Here is a 19,641-nt window from a genome sequence, read left to right as displayed (position 1 = left end):
ATTCTTCGCCTTTCCACCAAAACGAATTTAAAATTTAATTTGTCTTTTTTTTAAATTACGAAATTATGACATTGGACTAACTTTTGATTTGACTGTCCGTCATATTCTTCCTTAATTTTTAGAAATAATTAAATTTCAGAATGTTTGAAATTTAAACTTTAAAAATTAAAATTTCTTTACACTGAGAAACCTTTGGGACTGTAGCGGGACAACGTATGTGACAGCAGCTCCACTATGGTTTTGGTGCGCTGCGGTAAAATCTTGGGCGCGTGACAGTCCAAAATGTTGGTGAGCAGCTCACCGAAGTAGTGGGGATGCCGTCTTTGGTTTGCAGCCGAACAACTTTTGGAGTGTCACGCGCCCAAAATTGTACCGCAGCAACCCAAAAGTATAGTCCTGTAGCGTTCCACCAAAATGGTCAGTAGCAGCCTATCGAAAGTCTGCTGCTGACCCAAAGGTCTCTCAGTGTAGAAAAATAAATAACAGATATTTAAATATTTTTGTGCAACACCTGTAAGGAAAGTAATACTTTGCAGGCCTGTAAAGTAGGCGCAAAACAGTACTTTGCTGCACTAGTGTGGCAAAGTGCATATTTTGCTGCACTAGTGCGGCAAAGTTCTTAAACTTTTGAGTTTTTTTGGTGATATACATACACGAAAAAAGTTTCGGCACGTCAGATGTACAGGTTGTGTCAAATTTTCTTCTACATTTATTTTGCACGCCATCTGTGCCAGTTTGGTGTATCTGACGTGCATTATGTACGTCTGATATCTCGAAATGGCACCTCAGACGTGCAAAATAAAATGTACTGCTGTTGACACTGTCCTCGGCGCATCTAATGTCCCGGAATTTTTTCCGTGTAGGTATTTGTTTTCTATTTGCAGAATACCTGTTTTTTACAGTAATATACGCTTAGAAAACCACGTATATTACGTGCGGTAACATACGTTTCAAACCCTGCTAACAGTACGTATGTTGGCGTCAACTAGCGTTTCCAAACAGCTTTTTTTACTAAAATCAAAAGGTGTTGCACAAAGTACTGTGTGCATTTCCGACGAGTGCAAAGTTCTCGTCGGAAAACAGCTTCTTTCTGTACTTGTTGCACAATATACTATTATTTGACTAAACTATTGAATTATTAATTTAATTTAGAAATCAGGGAAAGAGAAAATCAGAGAAATACTAAATGAAACGACTTTTCCGACTTTTTTGCGCATTAAAGCCGATCCGAGACCAGTTATTAATGCAGTATTGTCCTATTTACATTTTTTATTTTATTTTGAATTTGTAATCTATCTTTAACCTTTCTTTAGTTACCAAATTGAAATTTTTATTTTCCTAAATAAAGCTATAAACAATTTGTAATGTTTTATTCTTGTCAATTTAAATTTAAGGAAGACAATACGATGCTGAAATACGTGAACGCTATGAACCGTTCAATTTACGCCTTCGAGTTGACTGATCCACCAGACGGACATTCTACATCCACTTCAATTCCTGATGGCGGTGGAGATCGAGTTATTGACTCTGAATTCTGTCAAAATGGCACAACGAGTAATGAGGAAGTTGGAACGTGTTTAATATGTCTTGAAGAATGCGATGGAGAATTAAAAAAGCACAGTGAAAACAATTGTAATTTCATTATGTGCGATCCTTGTGTCGAGGTAAGATGTCATTCAATTCTTATAATATTTATTTTTAACCCTCGGGCGGGCAAGCTAAGAAAATTACTATTAATATCTTTGTATAATTTGTTTTCTTTTTATTATATTATGAATTTTAATGCATTAAAATACAAAAATGACGATTAAGATTTTAAATTTAACAAACAGCCAGATTTGACAAATACCCTTGGAAATACACACACCGTTCTGAGTGCAAGGTATGATTATTTGGTGTAGGCGCAAATTTCTTAAAAGAAAAACACTATTTTGTTATTTGCATATAGCACAATTTGTACATTTTGTCTATTCCACTAAGTGGTACTGTAGTCGCTATTGGGAACCGCAGAGCTGCGTAGGCCCTCTGGTGTCGACCCACTTGCGGTAGTTGTCTTTTCATTTCGTCTCTCTCTAACATATGTAAAAAAAAGAGATAAAATCCAAGATGTCGGACGCAAGTGGGTACAGGGGTGGGTCAGTTTCACATGATTTCGGATCCCAATAGTAAATTTTTTTCCGTGTACTTTCGCAATGTTTGTATGTTTATAACAATGCAGGGTTTACTGGACCCCGCTTGCATGTGGCATCATTTACAATTGGAATATGAAAACTGTTATAAAGTATTCGGATGAACTCATTCTTTCGTACGGATTCGGAGAAATTTGAAAAATAGATACTCCCGCTTGCCCGTCCAAGGGTTAAGAAATGGTATTTTTTTCCCTTATTAATGCCGCCAATCCATGCCCACAAATTTATTAAGTTTTAAATATTTTTCATCATTATCGTAGTATTCGATATTTTAATTTTTTTTCAAGTATTTTTCTTTTTACATTTTTAAAATTATTTTTGTATTTTATGTTACAACTTTAATATAAGAGGGATTACATATTAAATTTCTGTTGGAGAGGCTTTTGCAATTCATGCCAATTTTTATCCATTCAAATAAACTAAATGAAAATAAAGTCAAAGAGATGGAAAACGTGCAAAATAACATGATCAAGTATTTAAAAGACAGAAAATTAACAATTGGTATATATTATGTTGTTTATGAAATAAAATAGAATAATTGTTACCCGATGATGAAAGTGGCAGCGTCAATCTAGCAGAAGGGGTGTTTTTGTTTACAAGGCATTAATTTGTCTCTTGTAACCACCTCGGGAAGGTCTGAGACGAGGTCCTCGAACGTCCTAGCAGGACGACACTTTAAAAGTGTGCGCGAGAACCAGAAACAGCTTGACTCCAGTCCTTAGCCGCGGATGCCTGCTTTGCGGGCGGAGGTGACTGGTTGTTAAGATGGAAACTCGTGTGACCCGCTTTTTCAGTTCAATCTGCAAGCTTGACTTTTCTAAAAAAAAAAAGTCCAGAACTCAATTCAGACTAATCTGACGCTGCCTGTTGCTGAGGGTTGACTGTGGTGAAAAAAATATAAATTGAATCGTTGGGCATTGATCTAATATCTAATATAGTTTGTTTCACAAATTCATTTCGTAAATTATAAAGTTAATTTGTTTCCTTGTTTAAAATCATGTTGATTTGCAAAAGTTTGCTTTGTAATTGGTAATTTTGATTTTTGAGACATGAATCGACTTTATATTTTTGTTTGGCGATAACGTCGTAACGTCCGTCGACGGTCAGACATTTGTGAAATAAGCTAGAAGCAAAAACTGAGAGAGCAGTACGTATTACCCAACAGAACTACTTCAAGAGCCAAGCGACAAACAATTGTCCAGTGTGTTCGACGAGTGTAACAGCCGCGTCGTTCACCAAGATTGACCAGACTGGCCGACCAAGGCCTGCAATTCGGATATTGAACGTACCACTGGTGCTGAGATACGACACCAACGAGGCCACCAACAATCGGAGGGACATGAAACTCTTCAGCTATCCTCATTTAGTTCGGCTGCCTTCTCGAGTCAATGCTGCCGATTTGTACGAAGTTGTCAGGCGAGTTGTACCGCAGGAAGGGAAATACACAATACATTTTGTGGATGGACAGGTAATTGGATAATTTATTTCATAAATATTCTTCTTGCCCAGAGAATTTATATTTATATTTAAACAGTATTTTCGCGCTTTGCAAACAATTCATTATTTACACTTAGGTATCTAAGGAATATTACATTGACTTAAACTAAAAAAAAATAAAAACAAAAGATCTAAAATTCAAGTATCACACGAATTCAAAATTACTCGATAAATACATAAAAATTGTGACTCTACACGGAGAGAAAAAACAAGGCTTTCCCCCTTGAAAAAATATACATTTAACGCGTGAAAATTATCACAGTAAAAGTGCAGGACGCTCACGGGTTTTCCCGGTGAGATTCTTGCAACGAGCTTAGGCCAATAAGGGCTAAGGCGTGGCCTAACCGCCAAACGCAAGAAATTCATCGGGAAACCCGGTGAAACTGCTACCTGAAAAAGGCATGAATTGAAGTCACGGGGAAAAGCCTTGTTTTTTTTCTCCGTGTAGCATTTAACATCGAAATGAATTAGTATTATTAATAATTTTTTTAATATTATAAAGATTATTCTAGGACCAAAAATTCAACCATTCTAAGGCGGGACGACAGGGAGAAAACCGGGAAATAGCCGGGACGGAAATTTTAATCGGGAAAAAACCGGGACTGAAATTTTACAAATGGAAATTTTTTTGAAATTCGCACCTCTATTGATCGGAATAATGAATAAACAAAATAAATAATAAATTTTATTAAATGTTATATTAAATGCAAAGTTTTCCACCTTTAGTAATTGTAAATACTCTCTAAATCTGAATTAGTAGTTTTCTACTAATGAAATAGATCACATTCGTTTACCATTTTGAATTAGTAACAGTTTTTACTAATCTTTAGTAGTTTTTTTACTAATTGCTAGTAGAAAACTACTAATTCATCAATAAGTCGAATTTTTTAATATTTAAAATTAGTAAATTAGTTTTCTACTAGCAAATAGTAGATTTTTACTAAAAATTAGTCAAAACTGTTACTAATTCAATTGGTTAACGAATCCGCACTATTTCGTTAGTAGAAAACTACTAATTCAGATTAACCCATTAACGCCCAACTCGTGAAAATTCTTTGGTCATTTTCAAGCTACGTAATTATAAATAAAACGGTTGACAATTTAAACCAGAGGTACATTTTCTAAAGGTTTTGGATGTGCTCTTTCCGATTCCGGTGTCAAAAATAAATTTCGTCCAAACCAAAATTAAATATGGCGGTTTTAATGTCAAAAAACACAAAAAAAAAATTCATTTTTTCAAGTTTGACATTTTTTTTCACCTTGAAAAAGTATAAGAATAAAATTCTATTTTCAACCATCGGTGCATAAAAATTATACACTTTCAAGAACCGTAAAGTAGAATTAAAAATTTCAAGATGGCGGACCAATATGGCATCAAATCTAAAGTAAAATTTAAAAATTTTGGGCAATATTGGTCAAATTGCCCAAAAGTCAATGGATTCGCCTGAATTTTGTTACTCGGGGGTTTTTGGGGTCGCTGATTACGAATATAAACTTCATTTTCAAAAATTCAAAATGGCGGATCCAACATGGCGGACGAGTTTTACAAAATTTCATCGAATTCACTTGAAACTTGTCACTCGGGGGTTTTTGGGGTCGCTGATTACGAATCTGATGTTACTTTTTCAAAATTCAAAATGGCGGATCCAATATGGCGGACTTATTTTTTAAAACTGATCAAATTCACTTAAAACTTGTTACTCGGGGGTTTTTGGGGTCGCTGATTACGAATATAAACTTCATTTTCAAAAATTCAAAATGGCGGATCCAATATGGCGGACGAGTTGTACAAAATTTCATCGAATTCACTTGAAACTTGTCACTCGGGGGTTTTTGGGGTCGCTGATTACGAATATGAACTTCATTTTCAAAAATTCAAAATGGCGGATGCAATATGGCGGACTTATTTTTTAAATCTGATCAAATTCACTTGAAACTTGTTACTCGGGGGTTTTTGGGGTATTCTATTTCACGCGTGTATGACTTTTTAGCACGTTTTGCTTTTGGCGGCATTTCTAAAAACCCAACCGTTAAAAATCAATAACTGAATGCAACAACTATACACAAAAATGACAATATCGTGCTGTATGAAAAAACTGCCTCTCTTTAGGATAAAACAAAAAAATAAATAATTTATGCCATTATAAAGGGCCAGAGAAACATAACGTATGTAAAAAATAATATTCCTATTATACTTCAGATGCAACCGTGGACCACCAATAGCAATTGCAGAATGTGCATATATGTATCGCCTACTATATATAAACTTGCTTTCTTTCTAATTACACTGAAAAAAATGATATTGTCGATTTTGTCATACGAGTATAGTAAGGTATTATAGATGAAAGAGCAATAGTTTCAAGTGAATTCGATGAAATTTTGTACAACTCGTCCGCCATATTGGATCCGCCATTTTGAATTTTTGAAAATGAAGTTTATATTCGTAATCAGCGACCCCAAAAACCCCCGAGTAACAAAATTCAGGCGAATCCATTGACTTTTGGGCAATTTGACCAATATTGCCCAAAATTTTTAAATTTTACTTTAGATTTGACGCCATATTGGTCCGCCATCTTGAAATTTTTAATTCTACTTTACGGTTCTTGAAAGTGTATAATTTTTATGCACCGATGGTTGAAAATAGAATTTTATTCTTATACTTTTTCAAGGTGAAAAAAAATGTCAAACTTGAAAAAATGAATTTTTTTTGTGTTTTTTGACATTAAAACCGCCATATTTAATTTTGGTTTGGACGAAATTTATTTTTGACACCGGAATCGGAAAGAGCACATCCAAAACCTTCAGAAAATGTACCTCTGGTTTAAATTGTCAACCGTTTTATTTATAATTACGTAGCTTGAAAATGACCAAAGAATTTTCACGAGTTCGGCGTTAATGGGTTAAGAAAGTACGTATTAATAGATAAAGTAATATAAACTATTACATTGTTATATAATTAAAGTTCGCTTCAAAAAACTTTATTGTATTCGATTTTATTTAAATACGTCAGATTCTAAATAAATTTGATGAAAATTTCATCAAATCTGAATCAGTGTAATTCCACTGAAAATCAGTGAAAATTGACTGAGAATCAAAAACTATTGTCACAATTTGAATTTATGGAATTTCACTGAAAATCAGTTAAAAATAACTAAAATATGAGTAATTTTTTATTGATTTGCCAATTTAAAAATTACTAGAAATTTCTGTTTCCAGCATTTGAGAACATCAGTTATTTTTTAATTTTCCAATCAGTGAAAAATGACAAATATTACAATTATTTTTAAACTGGTCTTAAATGAAATTTAACTTATTGAAATCGCGAAAATAGAGTCACTGAAAATCAGTCAAATTTCACTGATTCAGTTTTAAAGAGTTGTGTTTTTTAATCAATTTATATAATTTACAATAAATTTTATGTAATAATACATATATTACTTATGGAAATGATGTTCTGCAAAAAGTAAAATTGTGATTTAAAACCGGGAGAAACAGCTAATCTTCAGCTGGAGAACCGGGAAAAAACCGGGAGACGAAAAGCGTGAAGATAGTGGCCACCCTGAACCTGATATTTACAACTTTTTTACGATGTGTTATTATTTATAAAAGTTTTTTTACATTTGGGACACTAAAAACTACTTTATTCTTCTTATTGAAAATTTACACTACTTTAAATTCGCTAATAATTAAAATAAAAAAATTATTTTCAACAATTATAATGAAATTCTAAGAAATAATTTTAAAAAATTCTAATATAATTCTTTGAAACAATTTGATTTAAGACGTACCTACTTGCGTTTGCGAAGGCAAAAAATAGGTCCTACTTTAATGCTTCTTTTTCACAGTCATTTTATTTAAAATATTAAAAACAATTTTTGCACCTTAAAGTACAATATAAAAACGATTCATAGAGGGCGCCAAAAATGTCGATCTCAAATTTGTAAGAGTTTGCGGTGCCCCCCATAGAGCCGCTCCTGACAGTCTAAAATAAAAAAAACAAAATTTATTCTTTAGTATACATTAATACCTAGTGGACTAATGTGATGAAATTAAAAAAATTTTAAAAATCGAAAATGGCGTCCTTTTGAAGTAAAAAATTTAAAATATCAAAATCATCATTTCTTAAAAATTGACTTTAAAAGGACGCTATTTTCGTTTTTTTACTTTTTTTTAATTTCATCACATTAGTCCACTAGATATTAATGTATACTTAAGAATAAATTTTGTTTTTTTTATTTTAGACTGTCAGGAGCGGCTCTATGGGGGGCACCGCAAACTCTTACAAATTTGAGATCGACATTTTTGGCGCCCTCTACGAATCGTAAATAACGGTTAAAAAAAGGAACAATTTTTCTTTTTGTAGTTTTTATATTGTACTTTAAGGTGCAAAAATTGTTTTTAATATTTTAAATAAAATGACTGTGAAAAAGAAGCATTAAAGTGGGACCTATTTTTTGCCTTCGCAAACGCAAGTACGCCTTAATGAAATTCTTGGCTTAAGGGGAGATTACCATTCTCAATGGTGAAAAAGGCATAAAGTTGGGGGATTTTTTTTTCATATAGGGTAAACCAGACAGTAGTCGGACACTTAAGAAAAACTTTTTAATGTATACTGTTTAAAAATTACAATTAAAATTTATTTCATATGTAATTGTTCATAATGTTCCTACAAAACTAGTATACTAATCATGTTTACAAAAAAAAATTTCTTATTCGTTAAAAAAATGTAAGCATCCGACAGTAGTCGGCCACCTGAAGCAATCTTTTTAATTAACACTGTTTTAAAAGTGCAATTCATATTTTTTTCGAATTCTTTTATGTGATGTTGCTCCTTACGATCACACCAAACTACTAAACCAATCATGTTTACGAAAAAAATTTTTTTATTCGTTAAAAAAATTAGTAAATAAACAAGTAAGAATCCGACAGTAATCGGCCACTTAAAAAAGCTTTCAAAAACCGTCCAAAAATTTTTTTTTTCTATTACAAAAGTTTAGATTTGTTTATGATCATCTTAGAAATGATTAGCAACAAACAAAATATTTTTATCTCATACGGTTTTATATCTATTCAAAATTGAAAAGTGGCTGACTACTGTCTGGTTTACCCTACGGAAATATTTTTCGATTTGCGGTTTTTTTACTTAAATAGTACATAATTATATAAACTTTTTACATATTTATATTAAAAATAAAATTAAAAATGGCGTCTGTAGTTTAACTTATAGAAAACCCTGCGTGCTGTATTTTTTGCGCCGTACGTTCCACAGCCTCGCCAGGTTATCGGAATAAAAAATTCTTGATAAATTTATTAAACTAGGATAAATTTGGAGGGCCTTATATCGTTTTGACATATTTCGAAAAATAGACATTTAGAGGGGCATAAAATAAACAATATTTTTTTGGTTAAAATGGGTTAGAAAAAAAGTGTCGGGTAGCCCGGAACTCTGCAGGAATTGTTAATTAAACACTAAAAAAGTACTGACAAAGTAATTTATTAAATCGCTTAACATAATGTAGATTATTAGCAGTTTAAAAATCATAACTTAGCAATAAAGAACACATTTTTACCTTTGCAAAACGAAAGTTTTTAGTTTCTCTTTTTGTTTAGATTTAATTTCTACCTGTTTTACCTGAATTTATAAATCGACTAAAATGAGTTTTCTTAGATGTCAAATTAAATTTTTTAATAACTACTATTTTTACTACTTCTTTTCAGTCTTAAGGGGACATTCCAGTTCAAAACAGGCAAAAAGAAGGATTTTTAATATATATTATTAAAATAACTGTGACATTTATTTAAGAAATTTCTTTAACATGTAATACAGTGAGTTCTCGCGAGTCGTTCAATTCTCGAAAATTTTCAAGATCATAAAACTCACGAGTCGTTCAACGCATAAGCCACGCCTTCAAGGCGATTTCAGGGATGTGTGAAACATATTTATCGCCCCGAAAGACACAATATTCAATGGCTTTGGTCCGTTTAAATTACACAGCACTGAGCACCGGCGCGCGCATACCAGAAATTGAACAACTCGTGAATCGGACACTGATCAGCTGTTGAACGACTGACGAGTTTGAACGACTCGCGAGAACTCACTGTAAATAATTTATTAAAGAATTTGTAAAAAAAATTTTTTTTATTTTTATTTCAAAATGGCGGCGATATACGTCATTTTCGAAAATGCCCATTTTTAGTGGTAAGATCGATTCTAAACTTTCTATAACAGATAAAACCAAAAACGAAGTGACATTCTCTTCGTTAGATATTTATTTAGGTGTGGAACCTCAAAAAAGTGAAATTTTCTTCCCCCCCTTTTTTTAGAGTACTTTTTCCCCAAAATATGCAAAAAAAAGGTGTTTATATTCAGAATTTCTCTTATATAAAAATGGATTTGGAAATTTTCCAGTTTTTGAGGTTCCACTTATAGGCATGATGACGCTGAATCAAAAGCCGTTCGATTTTTTAAAATCGCTTCAGAAGAACTCGAGATATCACTCTTACCAGATCAAAAAAAGACATTTTGAGAAAAACGCATTTAAAGTTTTTGTTCATAAGTTTCGAAATTTTTTTTAAAAAATCATCGGATTTGCTTAAAAATCGTTACTTGGGGGTTTTTGAGGTTGTTAATTACGAATATGGAATCAGATTTTTAAAATTCAAAATGGCGGATCCAATATGGCGGACATTTTTTTTCAAAATCATTGAATTTGCTTGAAAATCGTTACGGGGGGGTTTTTGGGGTCGCTGATTACGAATATGACATAATTTTTTCAAAATTAAAAATGGCGAATGCAATATGGTGGACGAAAAAAAAATTAAAATAAAAAAATGTTCTTTTTCGCCATATTGGATCCGCCATTTTGAATTTTGAAAATTTGATATCTAATTTGTGATCAGCAACACCAAATACATTTTTGTTTGTCTTTTTTAAAAAATGCAAATGAGAAAACATTTAAATCATTCGATTGCTTATCCGCATACAAAAACATCTTTGACATGGCGAAGAATAAGGATGTATAACTTTTGTTTTACTTCGAATTTTGCAATAATATTTTAGGAGAGTATTCTTGACACTATAAGAAATCCGAATATAAAAACAAAAAGAAATCGATTTTTTGACATTTTGAACTGGAATGTCCCCTTAAATAAAGCTTCTTTTTGCTACTTTTTTAAAATGAATTATTGAGTGCGAATCCTACTGAGATATCAATCACTAGCGCAATAGAATCTAAAAATATAAAAATAGACTCTCTGTCTCAGGGCTGACAGTTCGCCTTAAAAAGGCGAGAATCTAGTCTTTAGGAGCTGCTGCTGACCCTTCGGGAGTAGATTCTCGCCTTTACAGAGAGCAGACTCACAAAAATTTTCTCAGTGTAATGTATTTTGTTTTGTTATCTAGGGTCACCATTGCTCAAGGTGTATCTATACCAAACACTGTACTGGTTGCGGAGTACCTGAAACAGGCACAGTTAGTTTACAAAATGGCGACACATTAGCTGTGCGTTACACAGAAAACATTCCGAAATTCGCATCGCCGATAGATCATATTAGTGTCACAAAACAGCGACCACCCCATCCGCTTTCTCTTTACGACTGTTTGCAAGCATTTAGCCAAAGGTGAGTTTTACTTTCGAATATTGTAATAATAAATTGAATAATTCAACAATCAAATTTGACATCTGAGATGGCATGTTCCACTTGACTTGAAATGTAAACAGTAAAATGTAGATAAAATCAGAACGTTCAAAGGAACATTTTTCTTTTCTTTGAAAATTTGTTGTACCTTGGAATCACATTGTGAAACTTTTAACAAGGATAATTTTCAGAAATTCATTTTTTATTTTTTAGTGAAACTTTGGATGAGCATAATCCGTGGTTTTGTCCAAAATGCGAAGTCAACCAGTGTGCTACAAAAAGTCTCACCGTCCATCGATATCCTAAGTTTCTTATTGTATATCTAAAAAGGTAATATACTTTTTTTGTGTAACCTTAAATTTTCAGATTATTTCATATATATATGGGACATTCCACGTCAACACGGACAGAGCTCTAAACAAAAATTGCTTTGATGGATTTAAACGTTCTAGGGCTTAAAAGATTTCTACGTTCATGTACTTTAAGATGCCGATGGGCGTTTTTTGCAAAATTCCATTTTCGATGCCAATAGAACTGTCAAAAGTCAAAAGGTCCAAAAATCTCAAAATACTTTTATGAATTAAAAGCAAAAAACGAGGTAAATTATTCTGTAACTCATTCTTTATCAGTTTTTAGGGTTCCCGAATATAAATCTAAAGTTTTTTTTTAAAAATCCAAAATGGCGAATTCAATATGGCGGACAAAATTCAAATTTGATCGGATTCGATTAAAACTTGTTACTCGGGGGTTTTTAGGGTCGCTGATTACGAATCTGAAGTCACTTTTTAAAAATTCAAAATGGCGGATCCAATATGGCGGAAAAAATTTTCAAATTTGATCCGATTCCCTTAAAACGTGTTACTCGGGGGCTTTTGGGGTTGCAGATTATGAATATGAAGTTACTTTGTGTTTGAGACTTCAAATTCATAATTAGATACGCTAAAAACCACCGAGTAACACTTTTTAATTAAATCTGATCAAATTAAAAAATTTGATCCGACATTTTTTGAATTTCTACAAAGTAACTTCATATTCATAATCTGCGACCCCAAAAGCCCCCGAGTAACACGTTTTAAGGGAATCGGATCAAATTTAAAAATTTTTTCCGCCATATTGGATCCGCCATTTTGAATTTTTAAAAAGTGACTTCAGATTCGTAATCAGCGACCCTAAAAACCCCCGAGTAACAAGTTTTAATCGAATCTGATCAAATTTGAATTTTGTCCGCCATATTGAATTCGCCATTTTGGATTTTTAAAAAAAAACTTTAGATTTATATTCGGGAACCCTAAAAACTGATAAAGAATGAGTTACAGAATAATTTACCTCGTTTTTTGCTTTTAATTCATAAAAGTATTTTGAGATTTTTGGACCTTTTGACTTTTGACAGTTCTATTGGCATCGAAAATGGAATTTTGTAAAAAACGCCCATCGGCATCTTAAAGTACATGAACGTAGAAATCTTTTAAGCCCTAGAACGTTTAAATCCATCAAAGCAATTTTTGTTTAGAGCTCTGTCCGTGTTGACGTGGAATGTCCCATATATATATATATATATATATATATATATATAGTACGAAAACCTACCACGTCAGTCATGTCCCATGAGTGGGAGTGAGACAGACTTATGCGATTCCCATACTTTCCTATGACTGACGGATAGCTTTTCTTACTGTATGTACGGAAAGAACTTTTATTTAATTTAACAAACAGATTACTAAACTAATTTTAAATAAAGAAAAATTAGGTTATTGCTTTTTATGAAGAAATGAAATAACAATTTTTCTTTTAGGTATAATTGAAATTCTTAAAAAAATTTGATGAAAAATATTTTCTTTTCTTGCAGATTCGTATTCCACGAATGTATTAGTATGAAATTAGATGACAAGGTTACGTTTCCTCTTGTTGGGCTTAGTGTAGGAAAACATCTGTATGACTTATACGCCTGTGTTTGTCATTTCGGAGGTATGGTATAATTTTAGTTTACTTATTTTTACGATTATCAGCACCCACTCAATTTATCAAAATTTTATGTTGGTTTTTAAAAAAATATATTTAACTTTAAAATTTAATTTCCAAAATTAAGTGGGTGCCAGTTTCAGCCTCATTTTTATAAACTTGTCTTACAGTGATAGATCTTTATTATTTAAATTACCAATTTCTAATATAAGTAATTCGACCCTCTGCCTACGCTGACTTATCCCCAATCTAGTATTTCTGAATAGAATTCCCTATAGCTCCCACTAAGCAATCGAAATGTCGTTTTTTGTCGACAACGGTAAACTGAGTAAGAAGAAGGTTAACTCGTTACCAAAATTATTAAAATTGCTTTTATTCGAAATATATTAATTGAAGAGTTAAATTTAATTCTAAATGGTCACACTTTAATAAAATTAAAATGAGTTCTCGCGAGTCCATTCTTCTTGCGAAGAATTACACACTGGGATTTCAATCGTACGGCCCTGTTTGTGTATTAAAATTTTTGAAAATATAAACAATAATAACTAATTGTATACTTAATAAGTGAATTTTTGAAATTTTGGTTATGAAATTATTCAAAAATTTATATTTGAAAATAAAAAATTTTGTGATTTGCATAATAATAGGTTTGATTTCATTTTGGAGATTTTTGAATACAGGAAAATTTAAACGTAATTAACCACTTCACTGGCAGGGCGTTCCAAATGGCGTTCCACGCGCCGAGGCCCAGACTGGCAAAAACACCGACATGGCGTTCCTAATAAAACTTTATTTTTAAAGTGTGTACAACACTTATAACTACTACAAAGCAATATTTCTATAGTTTAGACAACAGGGAACCATTTTCAATACTTATCAACAAATGGCGTTCCACTTTTTTTAATTTTTATGCAATATAGCTCGTATTTTTATTTAAAAAAAATATTTATATAAATATTATAATATAGGGTCATTTGGGGTAAGTGTAAACGGAATATCTATTCTTCACCAAAAACATTAGTTTTTTTTTGTTAAAAGGTAAAACGGACAGATTTCTTTTGCATGAACTTGTCACTAGAGTTCCCTAGAAAAATTTTATGAGGTACAAAAAAATATTGATGCACCTGAATCGCCTAAAACTGACTGTTTACATTTACCCCGAGATTTTGAAATTTTCCTAAAATTCGGGGTAAATGTAAACACCACTGTAGTTAAGCAAGGTTTGAGAAACAAGTTATTTCAAGTATACTACTCTGTTTTAAGGGATGGAAAAACTGAAAAAAAATTCTTCGTAGATGTATAGTAAATCAACCAGTTGACTGATAATGTATCATATAAAATAAACAACCAACCATTACAAAATTAGTAATGTAAAAACTTGAATAACTTGAACAAATTTTAATAGATTTTCATTCAACTTGGTAAAAAGAAGTTTTTTTTATTTTGCTGAATAAGAATCTAAAATCGAATTTTTAAATTTCAAAATGGTGGATCCAATATGGCGGTCAAACATAAAATATTGTTAAAAATTGATCAAATTTGCTTGAATCTGGCTACTCGGGGGTTTTTGAGGTCGCTGAATACGAATTTGAAGTCAAATTTTCAAAATAGCGGATGAACCTAAAAATATTTTTAAAAATTAATCAAATTTTCAAAAAAAAAAATTTTTTTTTCATCAAATTTTTTTTTTCAAAAAGGACCTAATTTCCTTTTCTATGTAATTTTACATTGCCAAATTAATGAAATTGTGAAATAGAAGCAAATTTATTCAATTATTTTCTTTTAAAATGTAGTTCAAGTTCTGTTTACATTTACCCCGAGTTTTCGAATTCTCGAGGTAAATGTAAACACTTAATTATTTATTAACTAAATTGACGAAAATCAAAAATCAAAGTCAATTTTTGTTAGGGCATTAATAAGGAAGAATTACATATTTTTTTTTTATTTTTAAATTTATTTTTATGCAAATGCGAAACAAAATACTGAAACAGTAAAACTTTGATTTTCAATCTTTTTTGCATTAAAAAATAACTTACACTATGGCATTGCCAATTGTCAAAATAAAATATTGGCAATACTCAGAACATCTTGTAGGTGAGCTGAGGTAAAAATATTGACGTCGTACTTATTTTTTAATTTGTAAATTTAGCTGAAACATCTTCTGTTTACATTTACCCCAAATGACCCTAATTGTAAAAAAATTATATTATAATTTTAAATAATAGTACCTAATATTAAATTTGTAAAAAAAACAATTTAAGTAATATTAAACAATAGTTATTATTATTATATTATAATGTTGTGTATAAATATCTTTTTTTAATTAAAAATACGAGTTATAGGGTAAGTGCACCAATTGCCGAGGGTGTCCCATTTGTCGATGTTACCATGGTAGTAACCAAAAAATATTGTCTAAAATGTCTCACTTATTGTTTGTGGATATAATATTAATATATTTTTTTCACATTTATAACGCATAAGAAAATTAATATTTATCACTTTTTTCCATTTACAATGTGCTACAATGTTTAAATAAAATCCAAAGTTTATTTACTCGACAACAGGAACCATCCTCGACAATTGGTACGTTTACCTTATTGCATAAAAAATAAAAAATAAATGGAACGCCATTTGTTGAAAAGTATTGAAAATGGACGATTTTAACGTTCGGAAAGACATTAAAAATCTCAAAAACTGAAATTTTTATTGTGATAATCTTGTTCCCTGTTGTCTAAACAATAGAAATATTGGTTTGTAGTAGTTATAAGTGTTGTGCACACTTTAAAAATAAAGTTTTATCAGGAACGCCATTTCGATGTTTATGCCAGTCTGGGCCTCGGCGCGTGGAACGCCATTTGGAACGCCCTGCCAGTAAAGTGGTTAATGTTGAGTTTTTTTGACCTTAACTTCAACGCACAATATTAAAATTAAATTGATTCCATTGATATAAGTGATTGGCAAAACATTTTGTGAAAATAGTGGAGGTGGTCCGAAACCGATCCCCATATTTTTACATTGTAATTGTTTATTCTCTTCTTTCCAGTAAGAAATAGAAGGTCTAACCGACGTCTAAGAAGTTGAGAAGAGATCTAGGTCTAGATTTGGTCTAGAAATGTTAAATATAGATGTCAAAGTTGTTTGACTTGAAAGATATTTGTACTTGTCATTCAGTAGCTTAGTGTAATTTTACACGCATTTTATAAAATTTAATATTTTCTTTTTTCAAGTAAGCGAAACAAAGAAAATTGTTGGATCAGTACTGATTACGCTATATTGACACTGTTGGGAAGCAAGTAAATGTAGGATATTGCGTCTAATGGTAACTTTTACAAATGTCAGAAATTGTTGCAGGAAATAATCTAATAGTGTACTAGCGCCAGTCTAACAGACGTATTTGCAGTTACTTAGATATGGAATAGATTGGCTAAATCGTCCATTGTACCTCTCATTTCTTGATGGTGCGCATCAACAAGAATTAAGTTGTGTATTCGAAGTGCTAGACAGCGATTAGACATCTACTTAGCATCTAAGATGTCGAATAGACCACTCGTCTTTTGCGAATGTACAACCGAATTCTGCCCGGTAGACGTCTAATAGACAACAATTTCGATCTCGATTTAGATTCCACATAGATAATTAATTTAATTAATTTTTAATTCTCTTTTGGTTAAATATTTTACTCATTGTCAGTTGTAAAATGTTCTTGATAAGGCGATATGAATTAAGAAAAGGTGTTCTTTTCGACATCTTTGGTAGCATTTAAGTACGAGGACGAAAAAAAACTAATAACAAATTTCGTATATATTTTATTAGAAATAGGGCGAAAATTAAAACGGGCAAAACCATTGCTGCTATTACATTGGAAATTTAGACAAATTTTAACAATTTATATTTATTATCAATTCAAAAAAGGACTTCAAATTTATTTACATAAAGTAATAATATTAATTCAAGTTTAACTAAGTCAACGTAACTTATGGACATAAATAATCTCAGAGTAAAGTTAGGGGAAAGGTGTACGAGATGATCCCCTGGGGCAAGATGATCCTTTCGAATTTTTGAAAGCCTATTAGCGTCACCTTTGAGGCAAATTCGGTAATACGTTGCCAATGACATACATACCTATGAATCAGTCAAAGTGTCATGACAACACGCGTCATTAAAAAAATTCTATTGGAAAACATATAAATTTCATACTTTTTATCTGAGGAAAGCTTAACTTTGTACTTAGATAACTTTTGTTATAGCAGCTGAAATTCCATTTTTCTTGTACTCACAGCTTCAGTATATCTTCAATTAAGTGTTCTGATTGGTATTATCGAATAACAGAGCTCGTAGGTTGAGTTACAAACAAATTACAAAATAGTGGCATTTGGGGCAAGATGATCCCTCAATTTTCTCGCTTCTTATATGTTTTTATTATGAAAACTAACTTATCTAAAACAAAAAGTTGACATCTACATCTATTTTATTAATTTTCTTGTTGTAGACAATGCCTTGTAATTATAACATAGGAAAACGAATCGTGGTGAGTGGTCAAAAGCATTTATGGCCTTTATAAATTATTTTTAATACTGATACACTGTTATTTTTTCAATTTAGTCTCCTTTTCCAATAATTGTGGTAAAATAACCCTACGGATCATCTTGCTCAGATCAAAAATTAAATTAAATAGTAAAATATTAATTAGCTGCATATATTTCAAATCAGAATAGTTAGATAGATTAATTGTCTAGTAGTGCGCACAAAAAATACTCGAATATGTTGATTTTCCTTTCAATAATGGGTTTTTTCCCTTAGGGGGATCATCTCGTACACCTTTCCCTCACTAATGATTTATTTATTTACTTTTCTGTTCCTACAATGTAGTCAAAATAATTTAACAGTTCATTACAAACTGTTGATTATTATTTTAATTACTATCACAATTTGATATCTTGATTATTCTTGAGATCCCCCCCCCCCCCCAAATTGTGGGTCGGTTTCGAACCACCCATTTTGAGGAAGTTAAAAACGTAAATTTTCGCTTTTTCTTTAGATCTCTTATTAATGACACGATTCGCCAATTTCACACAGTATGAACGCGTTTTAAACACAAAATTTGTAGTTGTAACAGTGTTCAAAGAACTTATGCGAATCCCTTTTTTTGAATATAATTGACACGAAGCATTTTTTACTGCATCTGTAAATTTTCTTCAGTTTTATTATAATAATAAAACTGAAGAAAATTTAAAGATGCAGTAAAAAATGCTAGTAACAATTTAATCAATGTTCTTATGTATAAAAGTCTCATAATTGTTTCAATGGTGTAATTGTATTATTCGTTAATTATTCAGTATTATCGTATTTGGCATTATTGTTATTCGTAATGGCAAATATTTTTTGATAAATTAATTTGCCAAAGAATATTGTAAAATCCATTTATTTAAATGATAAGTTAGAGTATTATCTTTTATTTAAAAATTAATCTTTTAACATTCTTCAATAATTATACTATTATTGCAATTGCAGTATCCCTTTTTAAGTTACAGAGCAGATTTTCATAGTTCCTTCGTATTCATGAGCCTCCACGGCTCATGCACAGATCTGTAATGTGTCTGTATCAGTGTTTTCTGGGTCTTTATCAACGAATTTACAATTCTCAAGTGCATCACTATATTCTGGACTGACGTCTTTAAAGTGTTGAAATTCTTCTTTACACGCTGCTAATGGCATTACTTGACAAGTGAGAGATGGTGGAATTACACATTTGCAAGTTGCGCAACTAAATGTACTTTTTACTGGATTATATTTGTGTAGTCGCGCATAAAATGGTATTACAAGTGGACCAAACGTACAACTTCCTTTAATTAATAAATATCAACAATTAAAAACAATTAAAAATTTCAATAATAAGAAAATTTAATCTTTTAAAGAAAGTGAATTCGATTTTTAAGAGAAAAAAAATTATTTATTTATTTAATGAATATGAAGGAAAAATAATAATAATTAACTTTCTTACTTTCTAAACATCAAGGGAGAAAAGAATTATAATATTGAATACATTTTTTATATTGAAAGAAGCATTTGCAATAAAAAGTTCAAATTTATTGCAGAAAAAGTTGAAACTTACTCCAAGGAGAAGAAACATCTTCTAAGTGCACAGTGTCTCCTTCTTCGTCTATAAAATTAGAAAATAATTAATTCTATTTCAATACCTAGATATATTATATTACATATAATTATATGGGTAAGTCCACTGACTTTCGTCTGAGAGTCGTTGCGAACATATTTTTAAAAATTCTAATTTTCATATATGTGAAACTCGATGATTTTCTGAGTTCATTAATCATAATATTATGTTATAAATTTTATTTCG

At 31.2% G+C, this 19,641-nt stretch overlaps 1 protein-coding gene across 3 annotated transcripts in view; it reads left to right on the top strand.

Moving 5' to 3' along the window:
* LOC122509966 (ubiquitin carboxyl-terminal hydrolase 6-like) overlaps positions 1-19,641 on the top strand; it is a 124,880-nt gene that overhangs the window by 71,145 nt on the left and 34,094 nt on the right. For all 3 annotated transcript variants that reach the window (XM_043624325.1, XM_043624323.1, XM_043624326.1), the window contains 5 exons: positions 1,395-1,664; positions 3,355-3,657; positions 11,089-11,306; positions 11,538-11,654; positions 13,171-13,289. In XM_043624325.1, coding sequence (XP_043480260.1) covers positions 1,395-1,664; positions 3,355-3,657; positions 11,089-11,306; positions 11,538-11,654; positions 13,171-13,289 — 1,027 coding nt within the window. The remainder of the gene's footprint in view (positions 1-1,394; positions 1,665-3,354; positions 3,658-11,088; positions 11,307-11,537; positions 11,655-13,170; positions 13,290-19,641) is intronic.

The sequence above is a fragment of the Leptopilina heterotoma genome, unplaced genomic scaffold (assembly GCF_015476425.1).
Source record: "Leptopilina heterotoma isolate Lh14 unplaced genomic scaffold, ASM1547642v1 Lhet_65, whole genome shotgun sequence".
Lineage (NCBI taxonomy): Eukaryota > Metazoa > Arthropoda > Insecta > Hymenoptera > Figitidae > Leptopilina > Leptopilina heterotoma.
The sequence above is the reverse complement of the archived record's forward strand: the minus strand, read 5'-3'. Positions and strand labels throughout refer to the sequence as shown.